We start from the raw sequence: 15353 nt of genomic DNA, 5'->3' as shown, positions 1-15353 counted from the left end.
TAAATTTAAAGTAAATTAAATATAATTATTTAACCATTTATATATGTTTTGCTTCAAATTTAAAATAAGTTAAATAAAGTTTCTTCTTTATTTATTATAAATTTTATATTTGATTTTGAATAAATCAAATAATTTAAATTTAAAAATAAAAATTAATAATTATATTTATATTTATATTTATAATTAATAATTTAACTATATATAACATTTAATGCACCTGTTGTGTTATTAATCACCCACCTTATTCCTAGGTTGATAAAGGAGTTGTCTTTAGTGCAATATTTTGGACTCTCCAATGTCGGAAAAAATTGAGGTGCCAAAATCTTGATTTATGTTATTTAAACTGGTTTTTTCTATATATATAGATTTAGCACCCTGAAAAACCCCTATGGCATTTTGGAGGAGTTACCCATCAAACTTGTGATTTTAATCAATTCCTACCAAATTTTAGAGCAATTAAACAAAAAACCGCCTTAAAAAAATTCCAAAAAACCTTACTAAAAATAACTGGCATGGATAAATATCTTAAATTTTCTTATTTATTAATTTTGATCTACATCCATCCATTCAACATTCTCTGACTTATTTTTTAAATATTAAATAATTAACAATAATTAATTATTAACCTAGCTCATTTACACAAATTCATGCCGTTGAACTATAAAATAAGTCTCATACTATTCAATACATTTTCACCAAATATATCTACCCATTTAACCATCTTCTACACTGTGAAGTAAATTACATATCATTAATAAGTTTGTGATTATTGATCATGCACATTTCTTAGATGGTAAAATAGGTCTTATGTCATTTAATGTATTTTGATTCTTGCACGCCAGTGCACGGTGTATTGGTCGGGGCGGTCGGTTTAGGTTTAAACCCTGCTGTGTTGCGCCCCAGTGCTGTAGCGTATTCCCTGCTGGATATGACAGCTGTTTACAGCTAATGTATGTGTTAATTTGACGGTTTGTCAGTTTAGTCTGACAATTTAATGTAATTAAAAGAAAGTCTCATTCTGCTTCTCCTGGGAACTAGCCCCTCCCATTTTAAAATGTATTTTGATTCTTGAACATTAACCATATCGACCTAGGTTCACACATATTCTAAATTTTTTATTTTTTTAACCTTACTCAGCCATCATCCACTCACGCGTAACTTTATACCTAAATAAAGTTTATTTTATCTATGTGAAGTGATTACTATTCATTATGAGCCTTACTCCTCCATTTACACACATTCATTCACCTCGACGATTTAGTTCCTCCATTTACACACATTCATTCACCTGGACGGTTTAATCGATTTACACACATTCATTCACCTGGACGGTCTAGTGCATTTATTATAAAATTAATTAAGTAATTTAATTTATCAATTAAATATTTGATAATGGTCAATCTTTTTTTCAATATTTTTTTTTTTAATTTTAATTAAAATTCGACATATTTTTCCAACTATATATATATATATATATTAAATCTATTTATATATTTTAAATAATAAAAAATCTTGACAGATTTTATAAATTCCCGCTAAAAACCTATTTCTTTTATAAACTAAATATATAAATTAAATAATAAGTAGCTGAAATTCTGTTCCGAAAAATCTATATAAACATGTAGCCACCAAGGAAATGTATAGAGACATTCCTTACCTAGGCTATGTCTCTCTGCCCCCAGGTGTGTCCCAGTGCGTTGGTTGTCCTTTGCTCTCCCCACTTGTTGTGCAGGTGCAGTAAAGCAATCATGGACAATTATCATGTGCGCATTTCTTTGATGCTTCTATGTTGTGTTGTGCCGCTTCACTCTGCATTGCTTAACCCCAAAACTTCAGTTTTTCAAGGCACAAGACTGACATCGGTAGTCTCCTCGGCACCTCTGGTATTGCAGTATCACAATGGAAGCCTTCTCACGGGACCCGGCAGTATCAAAGTCTATATTGTCTGGTATGGCAATTTCAGTCACTCCCAAAAAGCCACGGTTTCTGATTTCATCGTTTCCATTGGAAAAAATATTCGAAGGCAGCCATCAGTGAGCAGCTGGTGGGCAACAACGCAGCGGTATAAAGACTCAGCAAGACGAGGCGTCTCCGGAGTAGTTGAAATTGGGGGCCAAGCCTCTGATGCGTTGTGCTCGCGTGGAAAGAAGCTGGAGAGAAGCGATATTGCATTGCTGGTAAGACGGAGGTTGGCTAAAAGAAATTTTCCCAGAGACGACAAGGGAATTTACATTGTTCTCACGGCCGACGATGTGTATGTGGAAAGATTCTGCATAGACTCGTGTGGGTTTCATGATTCAATTCCTGTAACTAATTCCAAAGCAGAGTCGAAGAGGATCTTGGTGGCGTGGGTTGGGAACTCCGGTGTTCAGTGTCCAGGTCAATGCGCGTGGCCTTTTGCTTTTGCAGGCCCACTTTACGGGCCTCCCATCCCGCCTCTGCGTCCACCAAATGGAGACGTGGGTGTGGATGGGATGATAATAAACATAGCGTCTGTTCTGGTCGGGGCAGCCACGAACCCGTTGAAGACGGGGTACTATCAAGGAGATGCAATGGCTCCGCTGGAAATGGTCACAGCCTGGTACTACCAAGGAGATGCAATGGCTCAGCTGGAAGCGGTCACTGCCTGCGCTGGTATACTGGGGAAAGGCGCATATCCTGGTTATCCCGGTAAGTTGTTGGTGGATAAGAAGAGCAACGCAAACTACAACGCGTTTGGAATTAAGAGAAGGATGTATGTGTTACCTGCAGTGTGGAATCCGTCCACCCTCTCATGTAAGACCACACTCGGATAGGGATGCAATACTCAGAAGAACTGTTCGAAGCCGCCACACTTTTGTTGAAGTAGTGAATAAAGCCACAGGGCTTAGACCCATCTATATACCCTATCCTTAATAGCTCTGTTTGATCTCTAAGCAAACGTTTGACTGTGGTACGAAGTTAAATTGATTACAATGTGACCCTAGTTTTCATTTTTCTATAATATCTCATTTTGGTTTTCTTAACTAAATTAGTTTCTGGTATTTGTATTAATGTTTTCCTGGGCTCCAAAAGGTTGAACTGTACCCATCTTAATCGAAGATTTCAACTAATAGATTTTTTAAGTGAGAATATGGATAAATTATATGACAGTACATAAAATCAACCATTTACAGATTGATAATGATCTTCCCAAATTATTCGATAATGAGGATATGGTGTGTTCTGATCACCATCTGAAGTTCCAGATAATAGAAATCAATACATTTAAGAGACATTTTTAACATATCTTATATCTCTAAAGAAGTTATATCATCAAAACATATACAATCATGACTGTATGCCACATTCTCTCAATGTGTAGCAAGAAAAATATTATAGACATATATAACAAAATTACAAAAAAGAGTGTGAACAGGAAGTTGTCTTTTAACTAGGATATGGAAAGTCCCTCATCAAAAATGTTCTGCTCCCAAGTGATCTTCAAGTACAATTTGCCAATCCTTTGCAGTAAGCCTTTTTTTTATAATCTGTCTGCTTCCTTGTTCAGATTCCTTCCAATATGTTTGATTGTGGAGCAGCCGTGTAATTGCCATAGAAATTTGATCCTTTCCAGCCATCCCTGAAGCATGGGGTTATTGATGGATGCCCTCCCCATGACTTGATCAATGATAATCTTCGAGTCTCCATATATGTGCAAAATGGGGTTCCCAAGGAAACTGTTGAACCATAGGAGCCCCCAAAGTGCTAATGTTTTAGCGTTGGTATTGGTACCACTACCACTATTCCAGTAGACCCTGTATTACAAATCAGCAATCATAGCAATCCAAAAGCCAAATGCACAGATGCTCCATTGGGTAGCCCCATCAAAAAAACCCCATAAAATATATGAATTGTACATTATTATGCATTTGTGCACTGATTGCATGATGGTTGTGCAGGAAAAACTGAAACAGAGTTAGACACTGCTCCCATGCCACTTATGTAACAGCAGAAAAACACTAAGCTAGTCTAAATGCGACAAAATTTCCAAATTCAACAAAATTGAATCAGTATGAACTTGTGTTTTCGTTGAATTATGGATTGTGAATATTTGGTTTTTATGTGTAGCATTCCAGATTTTATTTCATTATTGAGTTTATTAGGATGGGAAGCAATAGTTGATTTTGGTCGTCATCGTTTATTTATTTATTTATTTATTGTTTCCTTTCAAATTAAATTAAGTTATTATAAGAAGGTCATCAACCCCACCCTAGAAGATCAAAAGTATCTCTCTATTTTAACTAGCTCAAAGAAGAAAATTAATATAGCAAAGATTAGAACGAATTCTCATGAGCTCCATAGTGAAACAGGTTGTTGGGCAATTCCTAAAACGCCATGGACGGAAAGGATCTGCCATATATGTAAGAATAGGAACATCGAGGATGAAAACCACTTCCTCTTAGAGTGGCCTGGGTATAACCACATTAGATCTGAGTTTCACAAACTTTGTTACAATACTGACCTTCTTAGCCTTTTACAATGTCAAAATTATAGTGAGCTCGGGAGGCTTCTCTCCAAACTTTTTGAGCATAGGAATAAAATCTTAAATCAAAATAGATAATGTGTTTCTTTAGGTCCGATAGACCATTATTTGGTCTCAGTGGACGTTAACCATCATCATCATCATCATCATCATCAGATTGGGGCAAGCTTTACTGTAGGATGGAAGAAGGAATTTTTTAGCTAAGTTTAGAGGACTCTTGGGATAGTTTAATTTCTCAAAAAGTGGCTCTCATCAGATTTGATGGATGGAAAAATGATCTGCCTGGCTCCCACTTTCAACCCATCTCTATAACATTTAGAATGATATGGTTAGATGAAAAATAATCTACACTTTGAGATAGTTTAATTCCCCGAAAAGTGACTTCTATTCTTAACCTTTTCCTTAAAATTTAAATATACAACCCAGTAAAAATTAAACTCATTAAAATACATAAATATCTAAATTATTTATACTATATCTAGATAATTTCAAAAAAATACTTTTCATCAAAGTACAATATCTGCACTTATCGGATACATTGAATTTTGCATTCATAAAATATTTTATTTTTATCCTTTCATCTTTCTCTGATCTGAAGTTTGAGTGATGGACTTGTATTCAAAACGCTTTAAAGAAATTCAATCGCCATTACTATCTTGGCATTGGCTTACTGTTATAATATTTGTATGTCCAATATTAAAGTTTAATGTTACTTCTATGCATTCAAAATGTAGTGAAGATGTTATAAGCATTAAGATTTTAGCTCTGCCATATTTTTATGTCCCGTATTAAAGTTTAATGCTACTTCTATGCATTCAAAATCTAGTGAAGATGTTAGAAGTATTAAGATTTTAGCTCTGCCGGACAATCATTAGGATTTAAATTTCGTTGTGACGTACCATTGGCAATCCACTCTGACAATAGAAAGAATTCTGCAACAGGGGCTGTATCAAGTTATTTAATAACCTTGGTAAATATAAGGCTTTATAAGTAATTCCAATTCCATCTCCTAAATTAAATTATTTAACAACCATTTACATTTATGGATCATAATTTTATTATTATTATTAAACTAAATTCATATTCATATTTCAAGAAAGTAATTAGCAATAATACATGAAATTCTTAAACTGCCAAACTTCTATACTCATCCCTTTGCATTTATATATTATAATCTTCTTATTATTATTAAACAAAATTCACATGCATAATTCAAAAAAGTAACTAGCAATAATACATTAAATTTAATTCATAAACTGTCAAACCATCAATTTGAGCTTCTACACTCGCTACACTCATCCCTTTCTTATAGGTAAAGCATTACCTCTGAAATCTTGAAATGGCATGGTTTTTTTATCATAAATATTCTGATTAGACAGAGCGGTAAAGACTTGTCTACATCATAAACAATGCTCATACAACGTTGAACATCAAAGTGTCTCTATACCTCTATCTTGAGTCATCATTATTTATTTAAGAAATAGATATTAAAAATAATATGAAATTATGAAAATAATTTTAATTATTTAATAATTTCTCAAATAAATTTAGAATAAAATTTAAAAATGAAATTAGTTAACACGTCTTTTACTTAAAAATAACTCTATCTCTTTACATAAGCAATTCAATTATATAACCATCTCTTTCCATAAACAATTTCAATTATTTGGAGTATCCATCTCTTTTGAATATATATCATTTTTATATATTTGATCCATTTTTATGTATCTATATATGAAAAATTCTTGCATATATATAGTTTAAAGAAGAGAATTTTAAAAATATAACTTCTCAATAATTTTGTAGGTGTATATTTAAATGTTCTTGCATATAATTTAAAGTATTTAGTGTTGAAAATAACAACAAGAAATGATAAAAATAAATTCCATTTTAATTTGTCCTTGAATTAAACTGATAATTAAAATCAAATTTTATGATCATAGCAACTTGTAATAGGTAACTAGAGTAAGTTGACTTAGTTAACTTAGGAATTTCGAGTTGGAAGTCTTTCTGAAGTCATGTATATGTTTTCCATATATTATAGGGGTCCATGATGAGTTAAGTATGAGTTGTAATCAGTTAACTCAGTTTACTGAGTTAAGTCTGGTTAAATTAGTTCCAAACTGTTTGAGGAACTAATAGTGAGTTAACAGTCATTTGGTGCACTAATACATTAACTAGTGCTACTCCAGTTAACTGAAGATTCCCTCATCAAAAACTCATGCATGTCGATTCTCAGAAAGACCTAGTTGAGACTAGAGTGGAGGGATAGTGTACTATTTGTTGTAGAATTTTCTAAGTTGTACAGATGGTGCATGCAATCAAGAACTGATCCTTGAAGAGATTGTGCAGTTTTGGATGCACTGGGAATTGCACAAGGAAATAAGGACTTGGAGAGATGGAGAATTGGCTAAGTGTTGGCCAAGAGTTTGCTTGTGAGTTGGAGATTGATTTTACTGAGTGTTGGGATTGTTCTTGTGAGAACAAGCATTGTATTATCATCTTGGATTTCTAATTAATGTAATATAGATAGTGGGGTTTTGAGTTGTGGCTTTCCCCAGATACTTATTGTGTTATGTGTCATTGAGTTATCTTCCTCTTTCTATTATTGTTTTCATTGATCTTTATGGGCTTCCGTTGTAAAACGTAAAAGTAGATTCTTGTCTTTTTCTTTAGTAAATTGCATGAGCTTGTGAATCTACAAGATTTTCTACATGGTATCGGAGCTGAGAACAGTATACTAGAGGAGATTTCAAAGTTTTTGAGGTGAAATTCAAATTTGCAATACATACTTCAGGATCGATAGATGGCGTTATACGATTTGCGGCTCGAGTATGCCTTGGATGGCAGCTCGAATTATATAACCTGGAAGGACAAGATGGAGGTTGTGTTGGAGGATAATGGATTGAAGGAATTCATTGATCAGGACATTCCTAAGCCACCAACATCGGATGCTCAGAATCTGGTCAAATGGAAGAAGTGTGTGGCAAGGGCGAGGTGGATAATCCTTGAGGGAGTTCGAGACCACATTGTCTCGAGTCTCCATGGGAAGGAAACTCTACATGCTATGTGGAAAGAATTGAAGGACCTTTTCCAAAACAACAGTGACCAAAGGAAGTTGGCACTAAAAGATAAACTTCAAAAAATCAAGATGGAGGTGTGCGACTCAATTCCAAATTACTTGACCAAGTTCACTCAATGTTGTGATGAACTTGGAAGTGTTGGAATTATGGTTTCCAAGGATGATATGGTGAGTATCGATCTTCTAGGACTCCCAAAGATTTGGCATAGTTATCAGGAATTTGTCAATGGTCGGGAGAAGCTGCTAGATTAGGAACGACTGTGGTCAGATTTGATGCAGGAGGAGATCAGACAAAACACCAGAGATGGGATCTCTTCCAAGGAAATGGAAGAGGATTTTTCCTTAGCGAGTAAGGCAAAGAAGGCCAAGGGAAATACGTCCCAAGGTGAGGAGTGTGGAAAGAAGATGGACTTGAGGAAAATCAAGTGTTTTCACTGCCATGAGCACAGGCACTATGCGAAGAACTTTCCAAAGAAGAAAGCAAGCAAGAAGGAGCCAACAGTAACAGTAGCAAGTGAAGCTTTAGCTTCACAATTCAAACTTGATTTCACTCTCATTGCATGCATGGTTGGCACTGCCATGGGAGGCATGTGGTATCTTGACAGAAGTGACTCATTCCATATGACGGGGTATAGAGATCTCTTTAGTGATTCTGAGGAGAAAGACCTCAAGCAGAGCATAGAGTTTGGAGATGACGAGAGGTATAGAGATACTAGGATCGGTACGGTTACCTTTCAGAGGGATTTTGGCTCCCCTCTCAAGATCACAAATGTGATGTACGTTCCAGGACTAAACAAGAATCTTGTTTCAGTCGTGGTATTGGAATACCATGGCTATGATGTGGTTTTTAGTAAGGGAAAGTTTTTCCTTAGACACATCACCACGGACAGATGAAACAGATTGGTGTGCTAGCCAAGAACCTGTATGCACTTGAGGTACAAGATGCATGAAAATATTGAGGAGCAAGGCAAAGGTTAGAGGCTTGGTGGTTGAGAGGGAGAGTAAATTACCTCTCAACATGCAGCGCCAGAAGAAGCCTCTGAAGCAGCTTCAGGAAGTTGTGGAGCAGCCACAACTAGAGAAGTTGAGAGGAGGCTGAGTGGAGATCCACTCAAGCAGAGAAGAAGCAGTCTCAGAAGAAGTCACAGACAATTGTGGAGCAGCCACAATTGGAGAAGCCGAGAGGAGACCGAATGGAGGCATCCAGTCATGCAGAGACCTCCAGTAGGGGGAAATTTCGAGCCAGGTGGGCAGAGGGATCACATGCATCCATACTTCTAGGTGTGAGGTGGGGCAATGTGAAGTGATAGTCTCAAGAGGGATGAAATTGGGTAGGGTCCATTGAGAGGTATTATCTCATGGATCGTACCTTGCTACGGGAGGGCAAAGTACATAGTAGCGGGAGGAATCAGTAGGATTGATGCAGTCAGAGATCAAAGTGACATAGGCTAGAGCATTCAAATACTGAAGAAGTGCAGAGAAGGGTTGACAACAGTGTAGAAAGGAAAATTCAATAGAAGCGTAGAGTTTTCAGTCGACAGAGGCAATAACGAGACTTTGATGACAGAGGCATCATTCTGATTCAAGTTGGATGTTTTTTTTTTTTGGAGTTGTTGTAGCAAAAACACTAGAGAGAAGTGTTGCATGCAGAACATTCCAAAGGTTCGGGATCGGGATCGAGTTGAATTCCATTATTGTTGAGAGGGAGTATTGAAAATAGCAACAAGAAATGGTAAAAGTAGAATCCAGAAATTCTAGTTTATCTTGTCCTTGAATTAAACTGACAATTAAAATCAAATTTTATTCTCATAGCAACTTGTAATAGTTAACTAGAGTTATTTGACTTAATTAACTTATGAATTTCAAGTTGGAAGTCTTTCTAAAGTCATGTATATTTTCTCCCTATATTATAGGGGTCCAGGATGAGTTAAGTATGAGTTGTAATTAGTTAACTCAGTTTACTGAGTTAAGTCCAGATAAATTAGTTCCAAACTGTTTGAGGAACTAATAATGAGTTAACAGTCAGTTGGTGCACTAATGCATTAACTGGTGCTACTCCAGTTAACTGAAGATTCCCTGATCAGAAACTCATGCATGTCGATTCTGAGAAAGACCCAGTTGAGACTAGAGTGCAGGGATAGTGCACTATTTTTTGTAGAATTTTTTGAGTTGTACAGATGGTGCATGAAATCAGGAACTAATCCTTGAAGGGATTGCGCAATTTTGGATGCAATGGTTTCCCTTTAAGATGGGATAATCATCCATAGGAATTGCACAAGGAAATAGGGACTTGGAGAGCTGGAGAATTGGCTAAGTATTGGCCAAGAGTTTCCTTATGAGTTGGAGATTGATTTTACTGGGTGCTAGGATTGTTCTTATGAGAACAAGAATTGTATTATCATCTTGGATTTTTGATTAATGCAATACAGATAGTGGGGTTTTTAGTTGTGGATTTCCCAATATACTTATTGTCTTATGTGCCATTGATTTGTCTTCCTCTTGCTATTATTATTTTCATCGATCTTTATAGGCTTTCGTTGTAAAGCGTAGAAGTAGATTCTTGTCTTTTGCTTTAGTAAATTGCATGAGCTTGTGAATCTATAGGATTTTCTACATTTAGGTTTATTTCTATGACACTTCTCCATGATGATGATCCATGACTGGATCATCATCAAGGAGAACAACTTCTCCTTGCTTGCTCAGGACTCGTTCTGGCACTGGAGGTGGTGGAGACTGAGAGGCCACATCTGGTGCTCATGGTATAAGGCCAGTGTCTTCATTCTATGGCTCCTACTCCAACTCCAAGTCTGTCACTTCAATCAGTTGCTCAATTTATTGAGCAAGCTCCCGATCTTGCATCTGTTCACCATCTTCTTATATTGTTGGTTGTTCTAACTCCTCAACCTGTATGGGCGTTGTTTTCTCTATCATCGCGCCTTTCCTTTGTTCTTCTTCTTATTTCTGCTTCTCTTCTCTTTCTCTCCTCCTTAGCTCCTGTTCTTCCTTCAACTTCTTCCCCACTTCCTGTAGCTTCAGTTCTGCTTCCTGCAATCTTTACTTTTCTCTCTTCCTTTTCTCTTCTCTCTTTATCTGCTACTCCCTCTTTGCTTCTGCTGCCAAAGTTGTTTTCTCCATGATAGGATCTGCCCTCATCTTGCAGCTTTGCTCTACCTATGGATTCTCAACAATCTTCTTCTTGCCCTTGTCCTACACTGGATTTCTTCCTATTGTTGTCGTTGTTGTTGCTCCCTGTCCTATTGTTGCCTATAGATCATCTTTGCAAGTTGTTTCTATACTGACCGGATCATGGAGTTGGAAGGCATTATAGCAGTACCTCCAAGGGTCCTCCTCGTACCAGTGAAATGTCTCCTGGATCCATGGAAAGTAAAATCTTACACAGTGGTCCTTGCAAATACCACAAGGATCATACGAATTAAGGCCTTTGGTGCCAAACTTGAATCCTACTATCTCCTTATCTTTGGAATCTACATCCTTCAAGTTCTTAATCTCATACATTCTAATCCACAAAGGAAGAGTGGGCCATGGTGCCTTCTTCTTCCTATGCAGTGTTGTTGACAACCTTGTGGAGAGGTGATATAATACCTCTTGCATGACCAACTTGTCAGTGACATACCTTGGTAGAACATGTGGAGGATTCTCTCTGCCATACAATCTGATGAAGGTGCCACTTGGTGAGGCTTACCAATCTATGATGTTCACTATCACTTCCATTTCTTCTTGCGACATGCAAGGTGGATCCTAATCAAAGATTAACTTGTACAACGGGATGATGAAATGGTCAGTTAGCTTTTCTATCACTCCTCGATAGTTGCATTCACAAAGTGACTTTCAGTAAACATTATTGACATTCTCCTTAGGTGTTCATGTCCATCTCATGCTAGGAAACTGTTGTTGGGCACAGATTGCATCAAGTAAGTATGCAGACATGTAGAATCTCGCTTACTCATTCTATGGTATATTCTAAGCATTAGTCACATGGATCTTCAACTGATTAGCCAAGAAGTCTGACTAGTTGAATAGCTTCCCATCATTCACCAACTGGTCTAGTACAACTACCCAACCTTCAAGAAAGGTCTTTTTGTTCTCTTAATCATATATTCTGCATGAAAAGATGATCAAGAACTAATAAGCCTTCCTGAGAGACTTTGTCTTGTAAACATGATTAGGTGTCTATTTGAACTTTGATGGCTCTTTCACCCAGCGCTTCACAATATCTCTAGTATTCACAAAGTTATGGGTGGCATAGAAAAGTGTGTCCATATGCTTTATCGATTGAGGTAAACGATACATCTATTGAAATTTCTCCACTCTAAAGGTGGAAAACTCTATCCCATTGGCATTTCTCAATGTCATAGTCTTTGGATCTGCGTGTGAAACTATCTAGTTGATCATGTCTACACATGGGAAGACGGGGTACCTGCATGTAACCTTGTATAATCCTGACCAGTGGATGCTAAGGTAAACATGTCAATCCTCTAATGAACAGCTGAGTGTTTTCATAAACTGGTAGATTAACTAATGTCTGCTCAATTTCTTCCCCAGTACTACTCTTGATAGTTTCCTTTAATGCATCTCTCTTGGAGGCCATGTTAATTATAATTGTTAGAGAGATGCTCAACAATTGTTGTACCTAGAGACAAATAGTAAACCCATGGTAGGAAAATGTTAGCTTAAAACTAAAAGCAACTTCAAGACAAGACCAAGCAACAAACCGAGCTCATTATGGGACAGACTACGCAATTCTAGTTCACAGAGGTCACTAGTTTCCCATTGGAACTAGGCATTGCACAGTCCTAGCAGTTAGTGGGAAGGATTCCTGACTGGAATTGTGTAATGTGCAGTTTAGTCTTGGGCTAGGATCGGGAGAGACTGCGCATTGCGAAATCTTAGTGGCCAAGCTGGGAGGCTATCTCCTGGAACTGCGTAGTGCGCAGTTGGATCTAGGCCATGATAGCCTCTACACAATTTCAGAATCCAAGGCAGAGGCCTTGAACTCCCAGAATGTGTAATGCATGCAAGGGGACACAAGATCTAAGCAAGGGGAGCCCATATTTGCTTGAGGGGAGTGTGAGATCGAGCAGATCTGAAGGATGGTGTGATGATGAGTGAAAATCTAACTAAGTTAAGATGCATGCAAGTGAAACAAGTGCAAGAATCAATCAAATTGAGGGAGAGCAAAGCATGTGAAGAGATTCGCCGCAACAACAATCGTTAGTGCAAAAATAAGACAATGGATGCGACACTTGGGAAAGGAAATGAAAAACTTGAAATAACACTTCTACAAGGAAAAATAAGTTAAAACTCTAGTAATCATTCAAAAAAACAGGTGAAACAATGCTCTCACAAGCTAAACAAGAAAAAACGATAGAAAAAATGGGAAAAGACTAGAAAAGAAAAACTTACCTAGAAAAGCGACGACAATTGCACCAAAGGTTCCTTAATCTCCTTGGGAATGTCAGATCTCCAAGGTCGAATCTGAAAATGAGCTCTAGCACCATCAATTAAATAGATTTGGTCAATTTAGGGTTTAAGATGCCACGACCAAAAATCAAGGAAAAAGCGACACTTGGCAACAGTTTCCAAAATAACTCAAGTGCCTCCTATGGGCTGCTAAAAATAGATCCCTATTTTTTAGGGATTCTTTTTTGTTTTTTCTTTTCTTTTTTCTTTTTCGAGAAAAGTGATGTTGTCACTCCTTGTGTTATGATTTTTCAATTGATCAAAGTTTCCAAAGAGAATTGAATTTTTAAGCCATCTTCCAGGCCACATAAGCACTCAAAGCCAAATTAGACCCTCTCCACTGCATAGTGCTCAGAACGATCTTTCCAACGGTATATGGAAGTCTGGAAATGGACTTCTGGATCAAAAGATATGGCATGTTGAAGTTGAGGGGTTATGTTGCCTCTTATATGAAGGGGAAGAGCTTATAGGAGGTCCGAGAGAAGATCACAAATAACAATCACAGTTTCCTAGTAGCAATAGCGGGTGAGGATACAACAAACCTGCGATTGAGCGATTGCTGATATCGGCAATCGCAAAAGTCAAAGATCCAAGGCACGGCATATCGGCAATTGGTGGGATTTCAAAGTACATTACAAAGGGGCAGAGCTCTGATATCAGCAAATAGGTGATCGATGGGTCCAACGGACCATTCTTGAGGAATTGTGGGGGAATACGCCAATAGTGTTAAAACAGCAGGGGAGGGCCGATGTTGGTTTACAAATGAAATCGGTTTCAAAGCCAGAGGTAGGCAAGCCTTTTCTCTCTCCTCTAGGGGGCCATGTGGTTGAGCACCATTGGTCCTAATGAATCCATGTGGCAGTTGACATCAGCATGACGTGGTGGTGTGGAGGACACGTGGCACGGAGAATTGGCATTTTCAGAGGTCCTATGGGGGCATATTCAGGTGACACGTGTCACCACTCAGGAAGTGTCACGTGGTGCTAATGACATCAATCCATCCCGCAAATCGACAATCAGCGATCGCACAAAGCAAAGGTTCCTCCTTCGCTGAATTCCTTCCTAACTTGCGATATGTCGAAACTCTCCGGATGCGATATTTTATATAATGGAGTTAAAGGGCTGGCAGGTCTGTCCCTTTTCAAAAGCTGCATATTGATCAAACACCCCCCATATTTGGACTGCCCATATTGACTTTGCCCAAATCAATGGCTCCCAGGCCTTCCCCCCCCTCCCCCTGCCATGTTTCACTTTATCGGTGGGGTCCAAAAAAGTGGTTTCCCTACTGGGCCCCGCCACTACGTGTCACTCTCATATCATTTCGCGCCCCCCCCCCCCCCCCCCCCCCAACAACTTACCACTTACAGCTCATGCTTCCCTCCGAAAACCACTAGTCCTCAACACTCTCTCCCACATTGCGATTGCGATATCCTCGGTGGGCCCAATCTTGTAGATCAGTGATCACGAGTGTCAAGGGGAAATACCAAAGGGGTTGTGTTATAAATCTCTGGTATGCGGGATTCCATGTAACAATGGAAGAAGACCCCATAGGGAAGTCCAAAAGGCCCTAGCGCCCAATGACTAAGCACTTGGTCATAACCCCCAGTCACATGAAGCAAAAGGGGCTGAAATGGATCTGAAGGCCCCATCCTGTAAAGGCTTTTCAGTGAAAAATCTCGATATGAGAACCTCGCGACGAGGTATTGCAGAACTTTAAAGGCGTGATGGGTCAAAAATTGTGGCATTTAATAAGGAATATGGAGAATTCAAACTCGGCATGGGTTGATTCAGAAAGGCCCTTTGTGACATGGAACCAGGATCGTCGCTGACAGAAGTAATCAAGGACTTAGTAGCTTAGGAGGGCATGATTATCCAACACAGTACCCCCATACAGAGGGAAGACGAAGTACCACCCAGGGGTCCTCTGCTTCAGTACTATGGCATGAAACTGATAGTTCCCACTCCCAACTTTAAAGGATGAATAGTTCAAGCAGTAAAAGAAGAAGCGATGGGAGTCGACTGAGTAACACAGGAGGCCAGACCATGAGAAAAATTCAACCTAGAGCACAAGTGATCACAAGGATGGGCATGGAGATATTTTTTTGGCATTCTCATATGATTGATTGACTTGTTTTGTATTCCTGTAATGTGTGGCCATTTAAAGGCAATTAATGTTTTGTAATGTTTTTGGGCCACATAGCCATCCCTAATCGAGACAGCTAGTCGATCTCACAACTAAGACTCAACAGAAGATATTTTGTTGTAGTAAATGTTCAAACGCTCCCC

At 38.1% G+C, this 15353-nt stretch overlaps 1 protein-coding gene across 1 annotated transcript; it reads left to right on the top strand.

The window, feature by feature from the left end:
• Positions 1 to 1748: 1748 nt before the first annotated feature.
• LOC149174863 (protein PHOSPHATE-INDUCED 1 homolog) lies at positions 1749 to 2795 on the top strand. The gene has a single exon (XM_089420995.1). The coding sequence runs from the start codon at positions 1749 to 1751 to the stop codon at positions 2793 to 2795; it is 1047 nt and encodes a 348-aa protein (XP_089277121.1).
• Positions 2796 to 15353: the final 12558 nt, after the last annotated feature.

Source organism: Pinus tabuliformis, chromosome 4_1 (assembly GCF_031772625.1).
Source record: "Pinus tabuliformis cultivar Carrire ecotype Pingquan chromosome 4_1, CPIR1, whole genome shotgun sequence".
Classification (NCBI taxonomy): Eukaryota; Viridiplantae; Streptophyta; class Pinopsida; order Pinales; family Pinaceae; genus Pinus; species Pinus tabuliformis.
This window is presented reverse-complemented; position numbering and strand designations above follow the sequence as displayed.

What these genes read in the sequence shown, in the direction of transcription:
- LOC149174863 (XM_089420995.1), top strand. Translation starts at nt 1,749, where the DNA reads ATGGACAATTATCATGTGCGCATTTCTTTGATGCTTCTATGTTGTGTT.